This window comes from Papio anubis, chromosome 16 (genome assembly GCF_008728515.1).
Source record: "Papio anubis isolate 15944 chromosome 16, Panubis1.0, whole genome shotgun sequence".
Taxonomy (NCBI): domain Eukaryota; kingdom Metazoa; phylum Chordata; class Mammalia; order Primates; family Cercopithecidae; genus Papio; species Papio anubis.
In genome coordinates, this window is record NC_044991.1 from 19498443 (window position 1) to 19514098 (window position 15656).

A 15656-nucleotide genomic window follows, 5' to 3' on the forward strand; every position below is an offset into this window, starting at 1 on the left:
TCATCTTCCCCACCTTCTTTAAGTCTATTTAAGATTTCTAAAATCTTAAACCACTTCAAGAAGTATTCCCTAACCAAAACTGATGGCCACCCTGGATGCCCTGCTATTCTTTAAACATGCCAAATGCATTCCCTGATAACTCACTTCTCCTATCCCCTTATCCTACTTCACTTATCTTCAATGGATTTATCCCTGAATATGATGTTCATATATTTACTTGCTGTCTATCTCTTCCCACCAGAACATACACTACATGATGGAAGGGATTTGGTCTATCTTGTTCCTTGCTGTATCCCTAGGGGCCAAAAGTGTTTGGCACATAGCAAGAACTCAGTTGTGGAATAAATATATGAAGAGAATTCTCCCTCACCTTTGAAATTCTATGATGTTATCATATGCGGGCCTTATAACAGCTTGTCGTATCAATATTTTTCTTTTTTTTTAAGAGACGAGACCTTGCTATGTAGCCCAGGCTGGAGTGTGGTGGCTTTTCACAGGTGCAATCCCACTACTGATCAGCATGGCACTTTTGTTTTTTGCCTTAATTACCTTAACCAGACAGTAAGTTTCTCAAAGGCACAAACTATATATAACTCATTTCCACAAATACTTATTAAGGTTTTACCATGTGCCAGACCCCATATGTCTTTTTTTTTTTTTTTTTTTTTTTGAGACGGAGTCTCGCTCTGTCACCCAGGCTGGAGTGCAGTGGCCGGATCTCAGCTCACTGCAAGCTCCGCCTCCCGGGTTTACGCCATTCTCCTGCCTCAGCCTCCCGAGTAGCTGGGACTACAGGCGCCCGCCACCTCGCCCGGCTAAGTTTTTGTATTTTTAGTAGAGACGGGGTTTCACTGTGTTAGCCAGGATGGTCTCGATCTCCTGACCTCGTGATCCGCCCGTCTCGGCCTCCCAAAGTGCTGGGATTACAGGCTTGAGCCACCGCGCCCGGCCCCCCATATGTCTTAAGCAGCCTGGAAAAATTGGAAAGAACACTGAAGAACTCCTACCTTGGTTCTGGCTCTACCACTAGTTGAGTGACCCTGGACAACTCCATTTTCTTCCCTGAGCCTCAGTTTCTTCATATGTAAAACAAGGAGACTACATTATCTCAAAACCTCTCCTGGCTCTAACACCTGTTAAAATTTATAAGAGGTAAAACTTGGTCCTGCCCAGTGCCACAGACATCACAGGCACTCAGTAAATATTTGATTTCTTTGTTGTTGATTCTCCGGTTACACAAGGAATCTGAGGTGTCTCAGAACATGGTTTGGATGGAGTAACAAGTGAAAGTTTAAGTCCCACTTCCTTCTCAGACTCCGTAGTCAATTTCATTCTGCTATTTGTGCTACAGAGAGGAGGAAGCACTAAACTTGAAGTTGGAAAATATGAACTCTGACTATCACCACTTATTTAGCTATGGAACCTTGCCATTTCTGGGCCTTAGTCTCATCTATAAAAAAGCCACACTTGGCCGGGTGCGGTGGCTCACACCTGTAATCCTAGCACTTTGAGAGGCCGAGAGGGGCGGATCACAAGGTCAGGAGATCGAGACCATCCTGGCTAACGCGGTGAAACCCCGTCTCTACTAAAAATACAAAAAACTAGCCGGGCGCGGTAGCGGGCGCCTGTAGTCCCAGCTACTCGGGAGGCTGAGGCAGGAGAATGGCGTGAACCCGGGAGGTGGAGCTTGCAGTGAGCCGAGATCGCGCTACTGCACTCCAGCCTGGGTGACAGAGTAAGACTCCATCTCAAAAATAAATAAATAAATAAATAAATAAAAAGCCACACTTGGCTGGGCGCAGTGGCTCACGCCGGTAATCCTAGCACTTTGGGAGGCCAAGGTGGGTGGACTGCCTGAGCTCAGGAGTTTGAGACCAGCCTGGGCAACATGGTGAGAACCAGTCTCTACTAAAAATACAAAAAATTAGCTGGGCGAGGTAGCGCTTCCCTGTAGTCCCAGATACTCAGGAGGCTGAGGCAGAAGAATCACTTAAAGCCGAGAGGTGGAGGGTACAGTGAGTCTGGATCGCGCCACTGTACTCCAGCATGGGCAACAGAGTGAGACTCTGCCTCCCCACCCCCCACAAAAAAAGCAAAAAACCATATTGACCTCCCAGCTCAAAGGCTCAAAGGCACTACATGCCTTCCTACCCTAGGGCCTTTTTATGCTGTTTCCTCTGCCTGGAATGTTCTGTGAGCTTTTTTTGCCAGACTAACTTTTACTTATCTCCAGGGGTCAGCATAAACTTGCAGTTTTAAGAAAAGTATTCCCTTCAAAAAAAAAAAAAAGTAGAAGATGGGCATGGTGGTTTATGCCTGTAATCCCAGCACTTTGGGAGGCTGAGACAGGAGGATGGCTTGAAACTAGGAATTCAAGACCACTATGGGCAACATAGTGAGACCCTGTCTCTACCAAAACAGAAAAATAGAGAATACCCCTCACCCCTGGTGCACTCTTACAGCACTTATCTCAGTTGTTTACCTCAACTATTATTTATTGCAATTGTTAACATTTATTGCAATTGTTATAATTATTTATTGTCCATTTTTAGGATTATAAGCACCACAAAGCCAAGAACTATGTCACCATTGTACTCTTCAGCATTTAGCTAAGAAGAATCCAACAAATATTCTTTGAATGAAAGAATGCATAAATTAGTGCATCTAGAGGCTTTATGCCTCTAGACTACTGTACTGTGAAACCTTTCACAAATTTCTAAGAAACAGGGTTCAAGACAGACAACCTATATTACACAGCTGTTAGAAAAAGTTACTGGAAATCGGCCGGGCACGGTGGCTCACACCTGTAATCCCAGCACTTTGGGAGGCGGAAGTGGGCAGATCACAAGGTCATCAGGAGTTCAAGACCGGCCTGGTCAATATGGTGAAACCCCATCTCTACTAAAAATACGAAAACAATTAGCCGGGCGTGGTGGCAGGCCCCTGTTGTCCCAGCTACTCGGGAGGCTGAGGTAGGAGAATCGCTTGAACCCGGAAGGCAGAGGTTGCAGTGAGCCGAGATTGTGCCACTGCACCCCAGCCTGGGCGACAGAGCAAGACTTCGACTCAAAAAAAAAAAAAAAAAAGTTACTGGAGATCATTTGAGTTGAGGAATTTTGTAAGCTTAAAAAAAAATCTTTTTTAAGAGACAAGGCTTTGTTTTTAAAAGATGAGGTCTCGCTATATTGCCCAAGCCGGTCTTGAACTCCTGGACTCAAGCGATCCTCCTGCCCTGCCCTCCCAAAGTGCTGGGATTACAGGAAAATTTTTTTAGGCATTTCCACCCCCAGCCCTCTCCAGAAGTCTATTATCACCAATGAGGAGAAAATCCCATGCTCCCTTGGTGAGGAAGTGACCCACTGGTAGCCCAGTCCTTGTATTCAGGATGAAGGAAGTGACTGTCCACTGACGGAAAGCCAGGAAGCAGGGGGCAGATAGCCAGCCCCCCTCCACCTCAATAGCCTCTTGCCGCCTCTCCAAAGCTTCTGGACGCTGACCCTGGTGGACCCAGGGGCTGGGCCACCCACACAGGTGGCTGGGAAACATAGGAGACAGAAGGTTCCCGCTGCTGGGGGAACAGATGGGAAAGGCAGGAAGCTGCAGGGTGGTGTGTGAGGTGACGGGGAGGAGACGGCAGGCGCAGCTAACCCAACTCTGAAGTTACCCTTCACCTTTAAGACAACTCTTCCTTCCAGGAGGTGTTTGGCCGCATCCCTCTAGTCTTTAGTCTAGAGAGGCCAAGGGAGCTTCCGCGGGAGGACTCAGAACCCCAGGCGGTCTACTTTCCTCACCTGTAGCAGAGATCTTTGAGCCCCAAAAAGAATGGCCCGATCTCTACTTACCCTTAGTCCTATCCTAAACCTCATGGGGCTCCATACTCCCCTATATTCTGCAAAGAGCTCCCAGCCCCGGGGAAATCCCAGGCACCAAGATGCCTGCGAGAAGCCTTGGGTCCTGGCAGGGAAGTCACATCCTCCTTCATTTCCCTCAGAAAACCCAGAACCCCGGGTAACTCTCCTAATTGTCCTGAACCCTAGAGAATCCTGTACTCCTCAAATTCCACAGAGCTTCCACTCTAAGTGAACCCCATGCTTTTCAACTTCCTTAAAAAGGGTTTAATTTGGGAGTCTGCGGCCGCCAGGTTCCTCCAAAAAGCTGGATTCCTGGCAGAGCCAGAATCTCTTCCTCCCGGGGACTTCAACTCGCGGGAAGCCGCCCAACCCGTCTGCCCCTCCGAGCCCTCTGTCTCCAGGACGCCCTGCCTCCCCATTCCCAGAGTCCCACCCTCCAAATGCCTGGGGAGCGCTGTGCCCACCCCGCCTCCCAGCTCTTCTGAGGAGCTGGAACCCACGAGGATCCAACCAGCCCGAAACACCCGAGAGACCGCCAGTTTCCCTCAGGCGCCATGGACCTGGGCTTCGGAGATAACAGAGGGACAGGGCGGAGCAGCCCTTCCTTACCCGCCACCGCGGACATGGTCCCGGGAGCGCGGAAATGGGGAGGAGAAGGCGGGGGACACAGCAACTCCCCTCAGCTCTCTACAGCTCCCTTCTGCTCCTGCCGCCGCCGCCTCAGGCGCGGGAGGACCACAGCCCCAGGCGCGAACGGGATGCACTGCCTACGGCGCCCCAGGAGGACCAAACCACACCTGGCACAGGGGACTGCCCGCCGACGCCCCGCCCCGCCGCTCTCAGGCCCCGCCCCCAGGCTCTGGCTCTGGCTCTGTAGCGGCCCTGGCGCCCCCTAGTGCGAGCGGTGTACCCTTGAGGTGCTCCGGCTGGTAAGGTTGATTCTGCGTGGGCCAGAAGGCTCAACACGGATCTAGTCCGCACCCATCTAGTCGCCTTCATTTTACAGATTGGGAAAGTTAAGGATCAGAGGCCAAGTTCAACTACCTCGAAATGGCTTCGCTCATTAGGAGGAGAGCTGGGATGGGAGCCCAGGCCTACTGACTGCCAGTCCAGAGCTCTTTCCAGTAGTGTTTGAAATCAGGAATATTACAATGGAGGAGCCAGGTCTATCCCACAAACAGCTTTGAGGATGGACTTTTCTTAGAAACTTCTAGCTCAGAGAAACCACTTCTCTGCGCCACTATGAGTAAGCGGACAGTAAATAATCGCTAAGTCAAAGATGGCTGCAGGCGACCAACCAGCTTTCGAGGAGCAGATCCTCAGCCAGGCCAATTAGGTACAGAAATAAGCGCAGGACGCTGGAGCTTGTGCGCCCCATTGGAAGACGAGCACTCCTCTGCAGGAACATGGGCCTACCATTCCCAGGTCTTCCAACTTTTCAAAACATGCCAAAAATCCAGATGTTTAGGTGAAATTTGCCACTTTTAAAAATGTTGATAGCATCAAAAAGTTTTTAAAATGCCATGTAGACCAAATGAAACACACTTGGCCACTAGATTTGCCCTGTGGGCTGCCAGTTTAGAATCTTCTATGAGGAGGAGGGATCACAGGACTGAGTTAGGACAGCTGACTGGGTTATGGCAGCTGCTAGCTGGCTGAGTAGCTTTGAGAACCACTTCCGCTCATTAGGTTTGGGAGGAGATTGGGGTCCTCTGTGTGATTAAGGTATTAACACATCATCAGCCAGGTCAGCTGGTCCCTGATGACCCACCCTCCCATCGGATTCTCTCACCCTGGGTCTTTCACAATTGTCATTTCCTTAGATCAGATTTAGATCACGGGAAAAGTGTCCAAATGACCAGAAAGAGGATGGGGCCCAGGGAAATGGATTCTGTCCCCCGCGCCCCCCCACCCCTAACCAAAGACAAAGTTCAACCCAACTGCCTCTGGTCCCAGCAGTTGGTTAAGTAAAGGCAAAGGCAAAGGCTAGCACAATTCTCTTTCTTCCTGCTCTAATTCAAACCGGATGCCAGATTTTTCTCCTCTGGGTGTGGCAGGTGGCTCACGATGTCCTGAGTGTGCACAAAGTGCTGGGGAGGCTCTGTTCCACTTCCGTTAATTCCTGGGAACTCTTTTCAGTACTCAGTTTTATAGTTTCTAAGGAAATCAGTATAGTAAACACAAGATTGTGTACTGAATTAAAGTGACAGGAATCCAGGGACTCTCCTGACAAGCTGCATGTTTGCTAGACTCTCATGGCTAGCAAACAGGGGACAGGGACTTTCCCCATCCTTCCTACAGAAAGATGTAACACTGTATTTTCCCAGGCAACAAAGCACTGGCATCCTGGGAACCAAAACCTCCTGGGTGTCTTCCCTCTCCCTCTGCTCCACACCAAGGCACCCAGGTCTATCTCTTCTCCCTCCTCATTCCCTCTCACATTCCACTTCCTCCTACCTCCAGCATCATGGTCTTCACCAGCAGGGAACTGGGGACTAGCCAAGTCCCCCAAGTTTCTCCTAGGGAAGTTCAGGCGACTCTGAGAAATGCAAGTTGAAAATGTAATGGAAGGGAATAGCTTTCTGTAGAAATGTTATAGCCAAGAGGTATACTGTTAATGTGGACCCAAAGAACATTCTGGAAATCACCTGTGAACTCAAGGGGTACTTCTGGAGGGTAGAGAAAGCCTGGGCAGGGAGTAGGCCAATTGAGTTTCAATAGCACCCAAGTTACCTGTCCACAGTTTGTTTCACTGGCCATGGCTTGATCAGTCCCTAGGGCCAGATCCTGCCAGCCGCCTCACAGTCAACTCTCTGAGCCTAGGATCCTGAAAACCTAGATATTGAAAAACAACTCAAGGTTCTGCCCTCTTGAAGGTACTGGTCCACTGGTACCCAACCAGACTTGCCCAGTGTCACCTCCACTTGCTTCCAACTGAGCCAGTCTTGGCCCTCCCTGAATCATCCTACCCAAAACGGACTGGTTAATCTTCCAAAAGTATGTTTCTGGACCTGTCATCTCTCTGTTCAAAACTCTTCAACAGCATCCCATGGCCTACAAAATAAAAGCCAAACCAGCCCTCATGAGCTGACTACATCTCCCACTGTGGACTTGTCTCTCTCTATTCCCTTCACTCCAGGGCTCTGCTTTTTCCTGAGCGTATCCTGCCTTGCACCACTTGGCATTCCTACAACAACAAGCTCTCCATGTTCTCTGTAATTTTGTGCCCGACTCTGCCCAGAGTGCAGTCTTGTTTCTCAACTCTAGATGATCAGTAGTGGCTTCTATAACATCACAAAGTAGGACTATGAGACATTAGGTGCCTCCAGATGAGACACACCAAGTATATACTATCACCCATGACATAGTCTTTTTTTTTTTTTTTTGAGACAGAGTCTTGCTCTGTCGCCCAGGCTGGAGTGCAGTGGCCGGATCTCAGCTCACTGCAAGCTCTGCCTCCTGGGTTTAGGCCATTCTCCTGCCTCAGCCTCCCGAGTAGCTGGGACTACAGGCATCCGCCACCGCGCCCGGCTAGTTTTTTGTATTTTTTAGTAGAGACGGGGTTTCACTGTGTTAGCCAGGACAGTCTCGATCTCCTGACCTCGTGATCCGCCCGTCTCGGCCTCCCAAAGTACTGGGATTACAGGCTTGAGCCACCGCACCCGGTCGACATAGTCTTACAAAACAAAAATAATAAGCTTGAATCTGGTCAAGCTTCTAGATCTAACAACCAACTTACAGGAAATACATGGGGAAGAGGAACTTAGTAACATTCCCATGACGCAAACAGCAAAACTGACACTGTGGGAAATGCAACAGGACAAATAACCTAGTTTCTTTAACAGATAAACTGCACAGTAGAAAAAATTTCATAGACAGGCCAGGCGAGGTGGTTTACGCCTGTAATTCCAGCATTTTGGGAGGCCAAGATGGGTGGATCACGAGGTCAGGAGATCAAGACCATTCTGGCTAACATGGTGCAACCCCGTCTCTACTAAAAATGCAAAAAAAATTAGCCAGGCGTGGTGGCAGGTGCCTGTAGTCTCAGCTACTTGGGAGGCTGAGGCAGGAGAATGGCGCAAACCCAGGAGACAGAGCTTGCAGTGAGCCGAGATCACGCCACTGCACTTCAGCCTGGGTGACAGAGCGAGACTCTGTCACACACACACACACACACACAAAATTAGCTGGGCATGATGGCAGGCGCCTGTAGTCCCAGCTACTAGGGCGGCTGCGGCATGAGAATCGCTTGAACCTGGGAGACAGGGGCTGTAGTGACCTGGGATCACACCACTGCACTCCAGTCTGGGCGGCAAGTGAAACTCCGTCTCAAAAAAAAAAAAAAAAAAAAGATTTCAGAGACAAATAATAGCAATGTATGAAAATGATTTGGATCTCAATTGAAACAATACAAGTTATGAGACAACTAGGGAAATCTGAACAATGTGATTGGATATATGATGATTTTAAGACATTTTTAAAAGGTATTTTGCTTTTTTTTTTTTGAGATGGAGTCTTGCTCTGTTGCTCAGACTGGAGTGCACTGGTGCAATCTTGGCTCACTGCAATCTCTGCCTCCCGGGTTCAAGCGATTCTCCTGCCTCCGTCTCTCCAGTAGCTGAGACTACAGGTGCATGCCACTATTCCTGGCTAATTTTTTGTATTTTAGTAGAGACAGGGTTTCACCATGTTGCCCAAGCTGGTCTCGAACTCCTGAGCTCAGGCAATTTGCCTGCCTCAGCCTCCCAAAGTGCTAGGATCACAGATGTGTGCCATCGCACCCAGCCTATTTTGCTTGTTTTTAAAATACTTGAGATGCATATTGAAATACTTAATAGATCACATATGACTGGGGTTTGTTTCAGAATAGTTCAGACAGTGGGAGAGGAACAGTGTGCAGGAGGTATAGATGCAACAAGACTGATCTGAGTTGATAGTTACTGGAGTTGGGTGATGGATACATGGAGGCTTTATTGTCCTGTTCTACTACTGTGTTTTTTTCCCATCAAAAACAAAAACCTAAGGCTGGGCATGGTGGCTTACACCTGTAATTCCAACACTTTGGGAGGCTGAGGTGGGAGAACCTATTGAGACCAGGAGTTCCAGGCTGCAGTGAGCTGTGATCACACCACTGCACTCTGCCAGGGCACCCGAGTAAGACCTTGTTTCTAAAAGGGTCTGTTGCCCTGGCTGGAATGCACTAGCATGATCACAACTCACTGCAGCCTTGATCGCCCAGGCTCAGGTAATCCTCTCGCCTCAGCCTCCCTCCCAGATAGCTGAGACCACAGGCATGCACCACTGTGCCTGGCTAATATTTTTTATTTTTGTAGAGACGGAGTCTCCCTGTGTTGCCCAAGCTGGTCTCAAACTCTTGGCCTCAAGCGATCCTCCCACCTCAGCCTCACAAAGTGCTGGGGTTTGTAGGTGTGAGCCACCACGCCTGGCCTAAACATCTTTCAAAAAAGAAAAAAAAAAAAACCCTCGTTTTTTCTCATTGGGCTTATGAGCTCCTGAAGTTCCCTTACCTTTGCATTCCCCACTGTATCTTGGTACTATTCAATTTGATAACTGTGAGATCAAAATTCAAGAGGAAGAAAAAAAGCTCTTTTCAGAGGAAGTACCTGTAGCTCTGGCATGTTGGGGAGCCTGAGGCTGGGCCAGACTTGTAACCTCAGCAACATCATCTATCTCACACTACACCCTGCTACTAAGGAACCTTAGGGAGGGACACACCTTCTTGAGAGAGGACTTGGCTGACAGCCCACCTGCCCTGTTACTAAACAGATGGAGAGATGCTGACAGTGAGTAACCTATGATTGTCCTGAAGGCTCTGATAAGCAACAAGCTAAGCTCCACTGTGGCAGCTTGTCACTTATCAAGCTCAGGAATGCCACGTACTTGTCAGGACTGGGGCTGCCTGTCAGACAGGTTTTATCTTGGGCAAGTCTGTGTATGAAGCCAGGCCTCCAGCCTACATTTATCATCTCTAATTATCAATAGCTGTTTAAAGACTTTCTTTCCTTTTTGTTTTTTTAAGAGACAGTCTCGCTCTGTCGCCCAGGCTGGAGTTCAGTGGCATGATCATAGCTCAATGCAGACTTCAAACTCTGGGCTCAAGCAATCCTCTTGCCTCAGCCTCCAGAGTAACTAGGACTACAGGCATAACCATGCCCAGCTTCTTTGAAGACTTTCATCCTCAGTGTGAAATTACCGAGGATGCACAGGAGCCTCCATGAGGGCATACCAGTGTGACTACTCCCCACCCATTCACCCTCCATGACATAGATAAGAAGTCCAAGCTCATAGTAATGTAAAACCATTTGTTTAATTCTAAATCAAATCACTTTCACAACAGTGAAAATTAGTGACTGGCTAAAGTGTGCCACTGTACATATCATTTTCTGACTGGGGTCAGGACCTGGTCCTAGTCCACAAGGGTGGCAGGAGGGTGGAGGCTAAGAACACAGAAAACACACAAAAGAAAGGAAAGCTGCCTTGGCAGAAGGATGAGGTGGTGAGCTTGTCGAGGGATGGTGGGAAGGGGGCTCCCTGTTGGGGCCGAGCCAGCAGTCCCACGTCAGCTCTCCTGCCTTAGCTCCTGGCAGACGGTGAGTGGGGACCTACAAGGTTCAAAATCAAACAGCATTTGGCCAACCTGGCTTTACTAACAGGTTCCCAGAGTGCCTCTGTTGGTTGAGCTCTCCTGGGCTCACTCCATTTCATTGAGTCCAACTGATTCATTTTGCTACCCACAACTTTTCATTCTTCTTCTGGAAACCCGTTTTTGTTGCGTCCATCTGACTGAAGTCCTCTCTCCCTCCACTAGTTGGGGCCACTGCACTGAGGGGGGGTCCCACCAATTCTCTCTAGAGCAGAGAGCCTCCAGAGGTCCCTTCAACTTTGGAGATTTCCAGAAGGTGATAAAAAGAGCACTCTTGAGTGGGTGCCCAGGAATGTGTAAAATCTATCAGGCACACTATAAAGCTGGTGGCTTCTTCCTACCAAGTGGATGTGGCAAATGAACCACCTACTCAATACTTTATATTTTGTCTGTTTAAACACTGAACTCTGGTGTTGCCAAGTACAAAGGAGAAGGGGTGAGGGCTATGAAGAGGGCAGGGCTTCCCTCATCTTCCTCAAGATCTTTGTTTCCACAAACTATGCAGTCGTAATTGGGAAAAAGCACTAGGTGGGGCTTCCTACCATTTGTTGGTTATTGCTGGGGTTAGCCAGTAGCAGTGTGGATGGCAAAGTAAGAGAGAGGCCCAGAGGAAGCCCATCTCCCCCCAGCTTTGAGATCTCCAGAAAGAGGCTGGATTTCTGGGGTGGAGCCTAGGAGGCAGAGCAAAAACTTCCACCAGGTGAACGGTCCTACCTGCTTGGTACTATACTTCCTCAATAAGATTCAGAGAAAGAAGTTTGTGAAACTGAAAATCAAATCAAGGTATTGGGAAGACTAATTTCCCCTCGATTCCACAGGAGGGAAGACCACACAGTATCATTGTGCTGGGGCTCCCCAGGCCCTGCCACCTGGCTTTACAAATCATCAGCGGTTGTCTGCTTGGAAGTCACATGCTTCCCTGGTCTTAGCACACATAACAGGAGTTTTCAGGGAACTCTATCAAGCCATACCAAAATCAGGGTCACATGTGGGTTTCCCCTTCCCTTGCCTCTTCATGAAGGACAACTTGGCTTCTAAGAATGGTGGTCTTCTGCATGCAGTTGGGCTGACCTAACAAAGCCCCCAGTTTTCTGTGGCAGGTTCTGGGAGAGGATGCATTCAAGCCTCTGCAGCCTAGGGGACAGGGCTGCTTGTTCGGTTATTCCTGCATCGGAGCTCCAAATCCCACCAAAGTCCTGACTCCAGGTCTTTCCTAATGCACAGTAGTCAGTCTCAGCTTCAGCAGTATTCTTGGCTGTATGTTCTCTGGCAGACAGAGGCAGATGCACATAGTTTTAGGGAGAAAGCTGATGGGAAATCTTTGAGTGAAGCCACATGTCCCACCAGGAATAATTTATGCCAGGAAACCAAGAAGTCATTCAAGTTGTTCTCTGAGGTCAAAGACGCTGAGCACAGCCCAGAGCCAATAAAAGATTTGAGTCTCTGGTGAATTCATGAAGTGACCCCAGCTTTAGCTGCTGCAATTATGATTTTTATGGGACAGCAATTTCTTGCATCTCTACAGAGGAAGAGGAGGGGGAAGGGGAGGAAAGAGAACAGAGCGGCACTGGAATTTGAAAGGGGAACCTCTCTATCTGAGGAGCCCCCACTGGCTTCAGAGGCAACTTACCAAGGGGTATTTAAAGAGATGAAAATTTCCAGAAATACCATTTGGTGCATCCTTTTGTTTCTGTAACATTAAACTCAGTTGAAATTATACTCTGACAGTTTCTCTCTTTCTGCCTCTTCCCTCTACAGAGTCAGGAACCTGCTGAACTGGTTGAAACAAGATTTCATGGTGTCACCCATGAGAGAGGACTCAATGCCAAGGCCTGAGGTTATAGGGTGTTTACAGCAGTGGCAATACTCAGGGGTCATCGCCAACTGGTCTTGAGTTCCAAAGCTCTGATGGAGAAACAAGACTCCTTGATGTGTTACTGATCCCACTGATTCCAGGAGTCAAGATTAGCCAGGAAGCCAAATAGCAGGAGTTGGGGTGGCACATCACCAGTCCAGAGCCCTGCCACGGATGTAGGCAGGAGCCCAGAATTAGGCGATCAGGAGCCAGAACATGATCACCAGGGCCACAAATAGGAAGAGGCGTGACAGGAACTGCTCATCCACATACTGGGGTGTGCCAGGGACAGCTGGAGAGACAGGAGGGAGAAAACAGGCTGTCAGAACACTGCAGCTATGCACACTACCCACTCAGGCCAGAAGTTGACAGCATTAATCTTTTATGTCTTTACAACATCAGAATCCTACACACAAAAGATTTCTTTTTTTTTTTTGAAACGGAGTCTCGATCTGTCATCCAGGCTGGAGTGCAGTGGCACGATGTCAGCTCACTGCAACCTCCACTTCCCAGGTTCAAGCAATTTTCCTGCCTCAGTCTCCTAAGTAGCTCGGATTACAGGCATGCGCTACCATGCCTGGCTCATTTTCGTATTTTTAATAGAGACGGGGTTTCACCATGTTGGTCAGGCTGGTCTTGAACTCTTGACCTTGTGATCCGCCCGCCTCCGCCACCAAAAGTGCTGGGATTACAGGCATGAGCCATTGTGCCCAGCCTTTTTTTTTCTTTTTGAGATGGAGTTTTGCTCTTGTTGCCCAAGCTGGAGTGCAATGGCGTAATCTCGGCTCACTGCAACCTCTGCCTCCTGGGTTCAAGCCATTCTCTTGCCTCAGCCTCCTGAGTAGCTGGGATTACAGGTGCATGCCACCACACCCAGCTAATTTTTTTTTTTTTTAATTTTTAGTAGAAACAGGGTTTCACCATGTTAGCCAGGCCGGTCTTGAACTCCTGACCTCAGGTGATCCGCCTGCCTCAGCCTCCCAAAGTGTTGGGATTACAGGTGTGAGCCACTGTGCCCAGCCAAAAAAAATTTCTAAACCCCAAATAATATCAGGCAAAATGAAACTATGTGCAACAATAACAATAAGGACAAGACATGGTTCAATTTATCATAAAAGGTTTGGCCTGCACATGCAAATAAACCAGCTGATTGACAGAAAACTCTTGCAGGAAATAATGAAAGCAAGCCTACTGTTTGTTAAGTATATTCTATCTGCTAAGTGTTTTGTACATGTTATTATTTGGTGGATATTATTATTTCCATTTTGAATAGGAAGCAGCTGAAACATAGGTTTGAGGTGACCTGTTCAACATCGAAAGGCTCAGAAGTCAGTGGCAGAGCTCTGCAGTTTCTCCACACACTGCCTCTCAAGGGCCCCACAGGGATTGCCTTCCTTTTCCAGAAGAGAACTAGCATCCAGACAGGCAAAATGACTTGTCTTTCAAGTTAGTGGCAGACGAACTGGGGTGAGAACCTAAGTCTCCACTCCTCTCTGCTTTGAGAAAAGCTACCATTTAGAGCTCCCTGTCCTGACTTTGGGGGAAGGAGGATAAAATAATCTGTATCCAGGATGGTCAAATTGTACCAAGCATGACAAGGGAAAACTGTGACTGTGGCAGGAGAAAAAAGTGATCCAGAGTCTAGCCTGGCTGTGGAACTCTACTTAGCTGGGGAATCCAAGGTTAGCCTTGGACCAGGTTAGAAGCATGCAAGCTATCAGGCAGGTTCTTGTTGGCTTCACAGGGATATGCCCTTTCTTCAGGGCAGAGTACTCCCTATCTTTTGGGGTATCCTTCCTCTGAAAAAAAAATGTGAACAGAGGATAAACCTTCCAGGCAGATAAGGTAAGAAAGGGCATTCCCTAGATATCTTGGTGCTGAGATTCCTCAGTTGGATGCTCTAATGGATTCACGAAGACAGGCAGGCAGACAGTCAAGAAAGACTTACAGATCACCTGCTGTGTACCAAGGACCAGGGTGGGGATGAGAGTAACTGGGATGACCCAATTACCGTCTTTAGGGCATAAGCTCTTGGCATGAACCACACAATGGTCACTTCTGTACCATATGCTGTGTCCAGTGTACATGAAGCTCTGAGTGCAGGCAGAGCTCAACCGATCATGGCATCTCTGCAGGCTCCACAGTAAGGATTTTGGCTCGGGTGTCAGACTGTGATAGAGTTCAGGGCACCCACCTCATTGCCTTGCTCTATACTGAATGCAGATGGCACTTTCAAGCAGTAGGAGGGAGAAATGCAGCAGCAGTTGGTGGACCTAGGCATGGTTCCCACAGGGCTGAGGCTGCTTGTGACCAGCCTCATGTTGTGTCCTGAAGGAAGCTGGACAGAGATGCCAGAGAATGGATATGCCCTCACTCCTGATGAGTCATCGCACATTTCCATGTCCCCAGATGGTCAAAGTGGGGAGTAAATGTGCAGAACTAGGCTTTTCCTTAGCTGAGTATCACTTGTAGTTTTTCATTTTATAGACATGGGGTATGTCTTGGTAACATTACTGAGCATTTTCTGACCTGTTAAACAGAGCTAATCACACACTTGTTCCATAGGGTGGTTGTGATGATCCCCTGAGCTTGGAATGGAAAGTGCTATATATATGCCTAATAGTTGGTAAGGGCTCAACATTGTTACCGTGTCTATAAGTGATCTGAAAACAGCTTAAGACATTTTGAAAAGGCTGATTATCCATGTAGTGACAATTATCTGTAACTTATATACTGCTGAATTCCAAGGAGCTTTCAAGCAATATTACTAAGATATCTTCCTAATTTCTCAAGGAAATAGGCTCTTACCTGGAGGAGGCCGCCCATCGTTTATATTAAATGCTGTGGCAAATATCCCAAAGGGAAATGCCCCAATTCCAAAAGACATCTGGAAGCCACCATCTCCAAATCCAAATCCTTGAAATCCCTGTGTGGAAGAAAGGCAATTAAGGGCAGGAGAATCGGGCAGGTTTCTCCTGTGCCTGTTAAAACTCAACATACCTCATGACCTCATGTTGTCTTGCATGTGGCACCTGCCTCTTCTCCCTACCTTGTGCCACATGTTTCCAAGGTGGGGGACAGCTTTTCCTCCCATATATACCCTGAAGTAGAGGAACTCTTTCAAGCCTTAGCTTTTAGCTTAACCCTTTTAGCCTTAGCTTCCAGCTAAGAATCTATGAATGGGCCAAAAAGGACTGGCTCTGACCCAGTGTGGAACAGTCTGCTGACATAAGTCAGCACTCTGAGGGCTTGAGGATATTTTCCAGAGTCCCACATTAGCCAGTAA

At 48.2% G+C, this 15656-nt stretch overlaps 2 protein-coding genes across 9 annotated transcripts in view; both read right to left on the minus strand.

Annotated features, from left to right (window-relative positions):
* Positions 1-4687, minus strand: part of LIMK2 (LIM domain kinase 2) — a 68496-nt gene extending 63809 nt beyond the window's left edge. For 3 of the 5 annotated variants that reach the window (XM_021921471.2, XM_031656365.1, XM_003905448.3), the window contains exon 1: positions 4461-4687. In XM_021921471.2, coding sequence (XP_021777163.1) covers positions 4461-4476 — 16 coding nt within the window. In that variant the 5' untranslated portion in view covers positions 4477-4687. The remainder of the gene's footprint in view (positions 1-4460) is intronic. The other 2 variants (XM_009217135.2, XM_021921472.2) reach the window with 2 other exon arrangements.
* A 5473-nt stretch (positions 4688-10160) lies between these two features.
* The window catches only part of RNF185 (ring finger protein 185), a 46164-nt gene continuing 40668 nt past the window's right edge, over positions 10161-15656 (minus strand). For 3 of the 4 annotated variants that reach the window (XM_003905450.5, XM_031656368.1, XM_031656369.1), the window contains 2 exons: positions 15179-15296; positions 10161-12662 (listed from right to left, as the gene is read on the minus strand). In XM_003905450.5, the coding sequence (XP_003905499.1) occupies positions 12565-12662; positions 15179-15296 (216 nt within the window). In that variant the 3' untranslated portion in view covers positions 10161-12564. Of the gene's footprint in view, positions 12663-15178; positions 15297-15656 lie in introns of those variants that run through there. The other variant, XR_001892225.3, reaches the window with a different exon arrangement.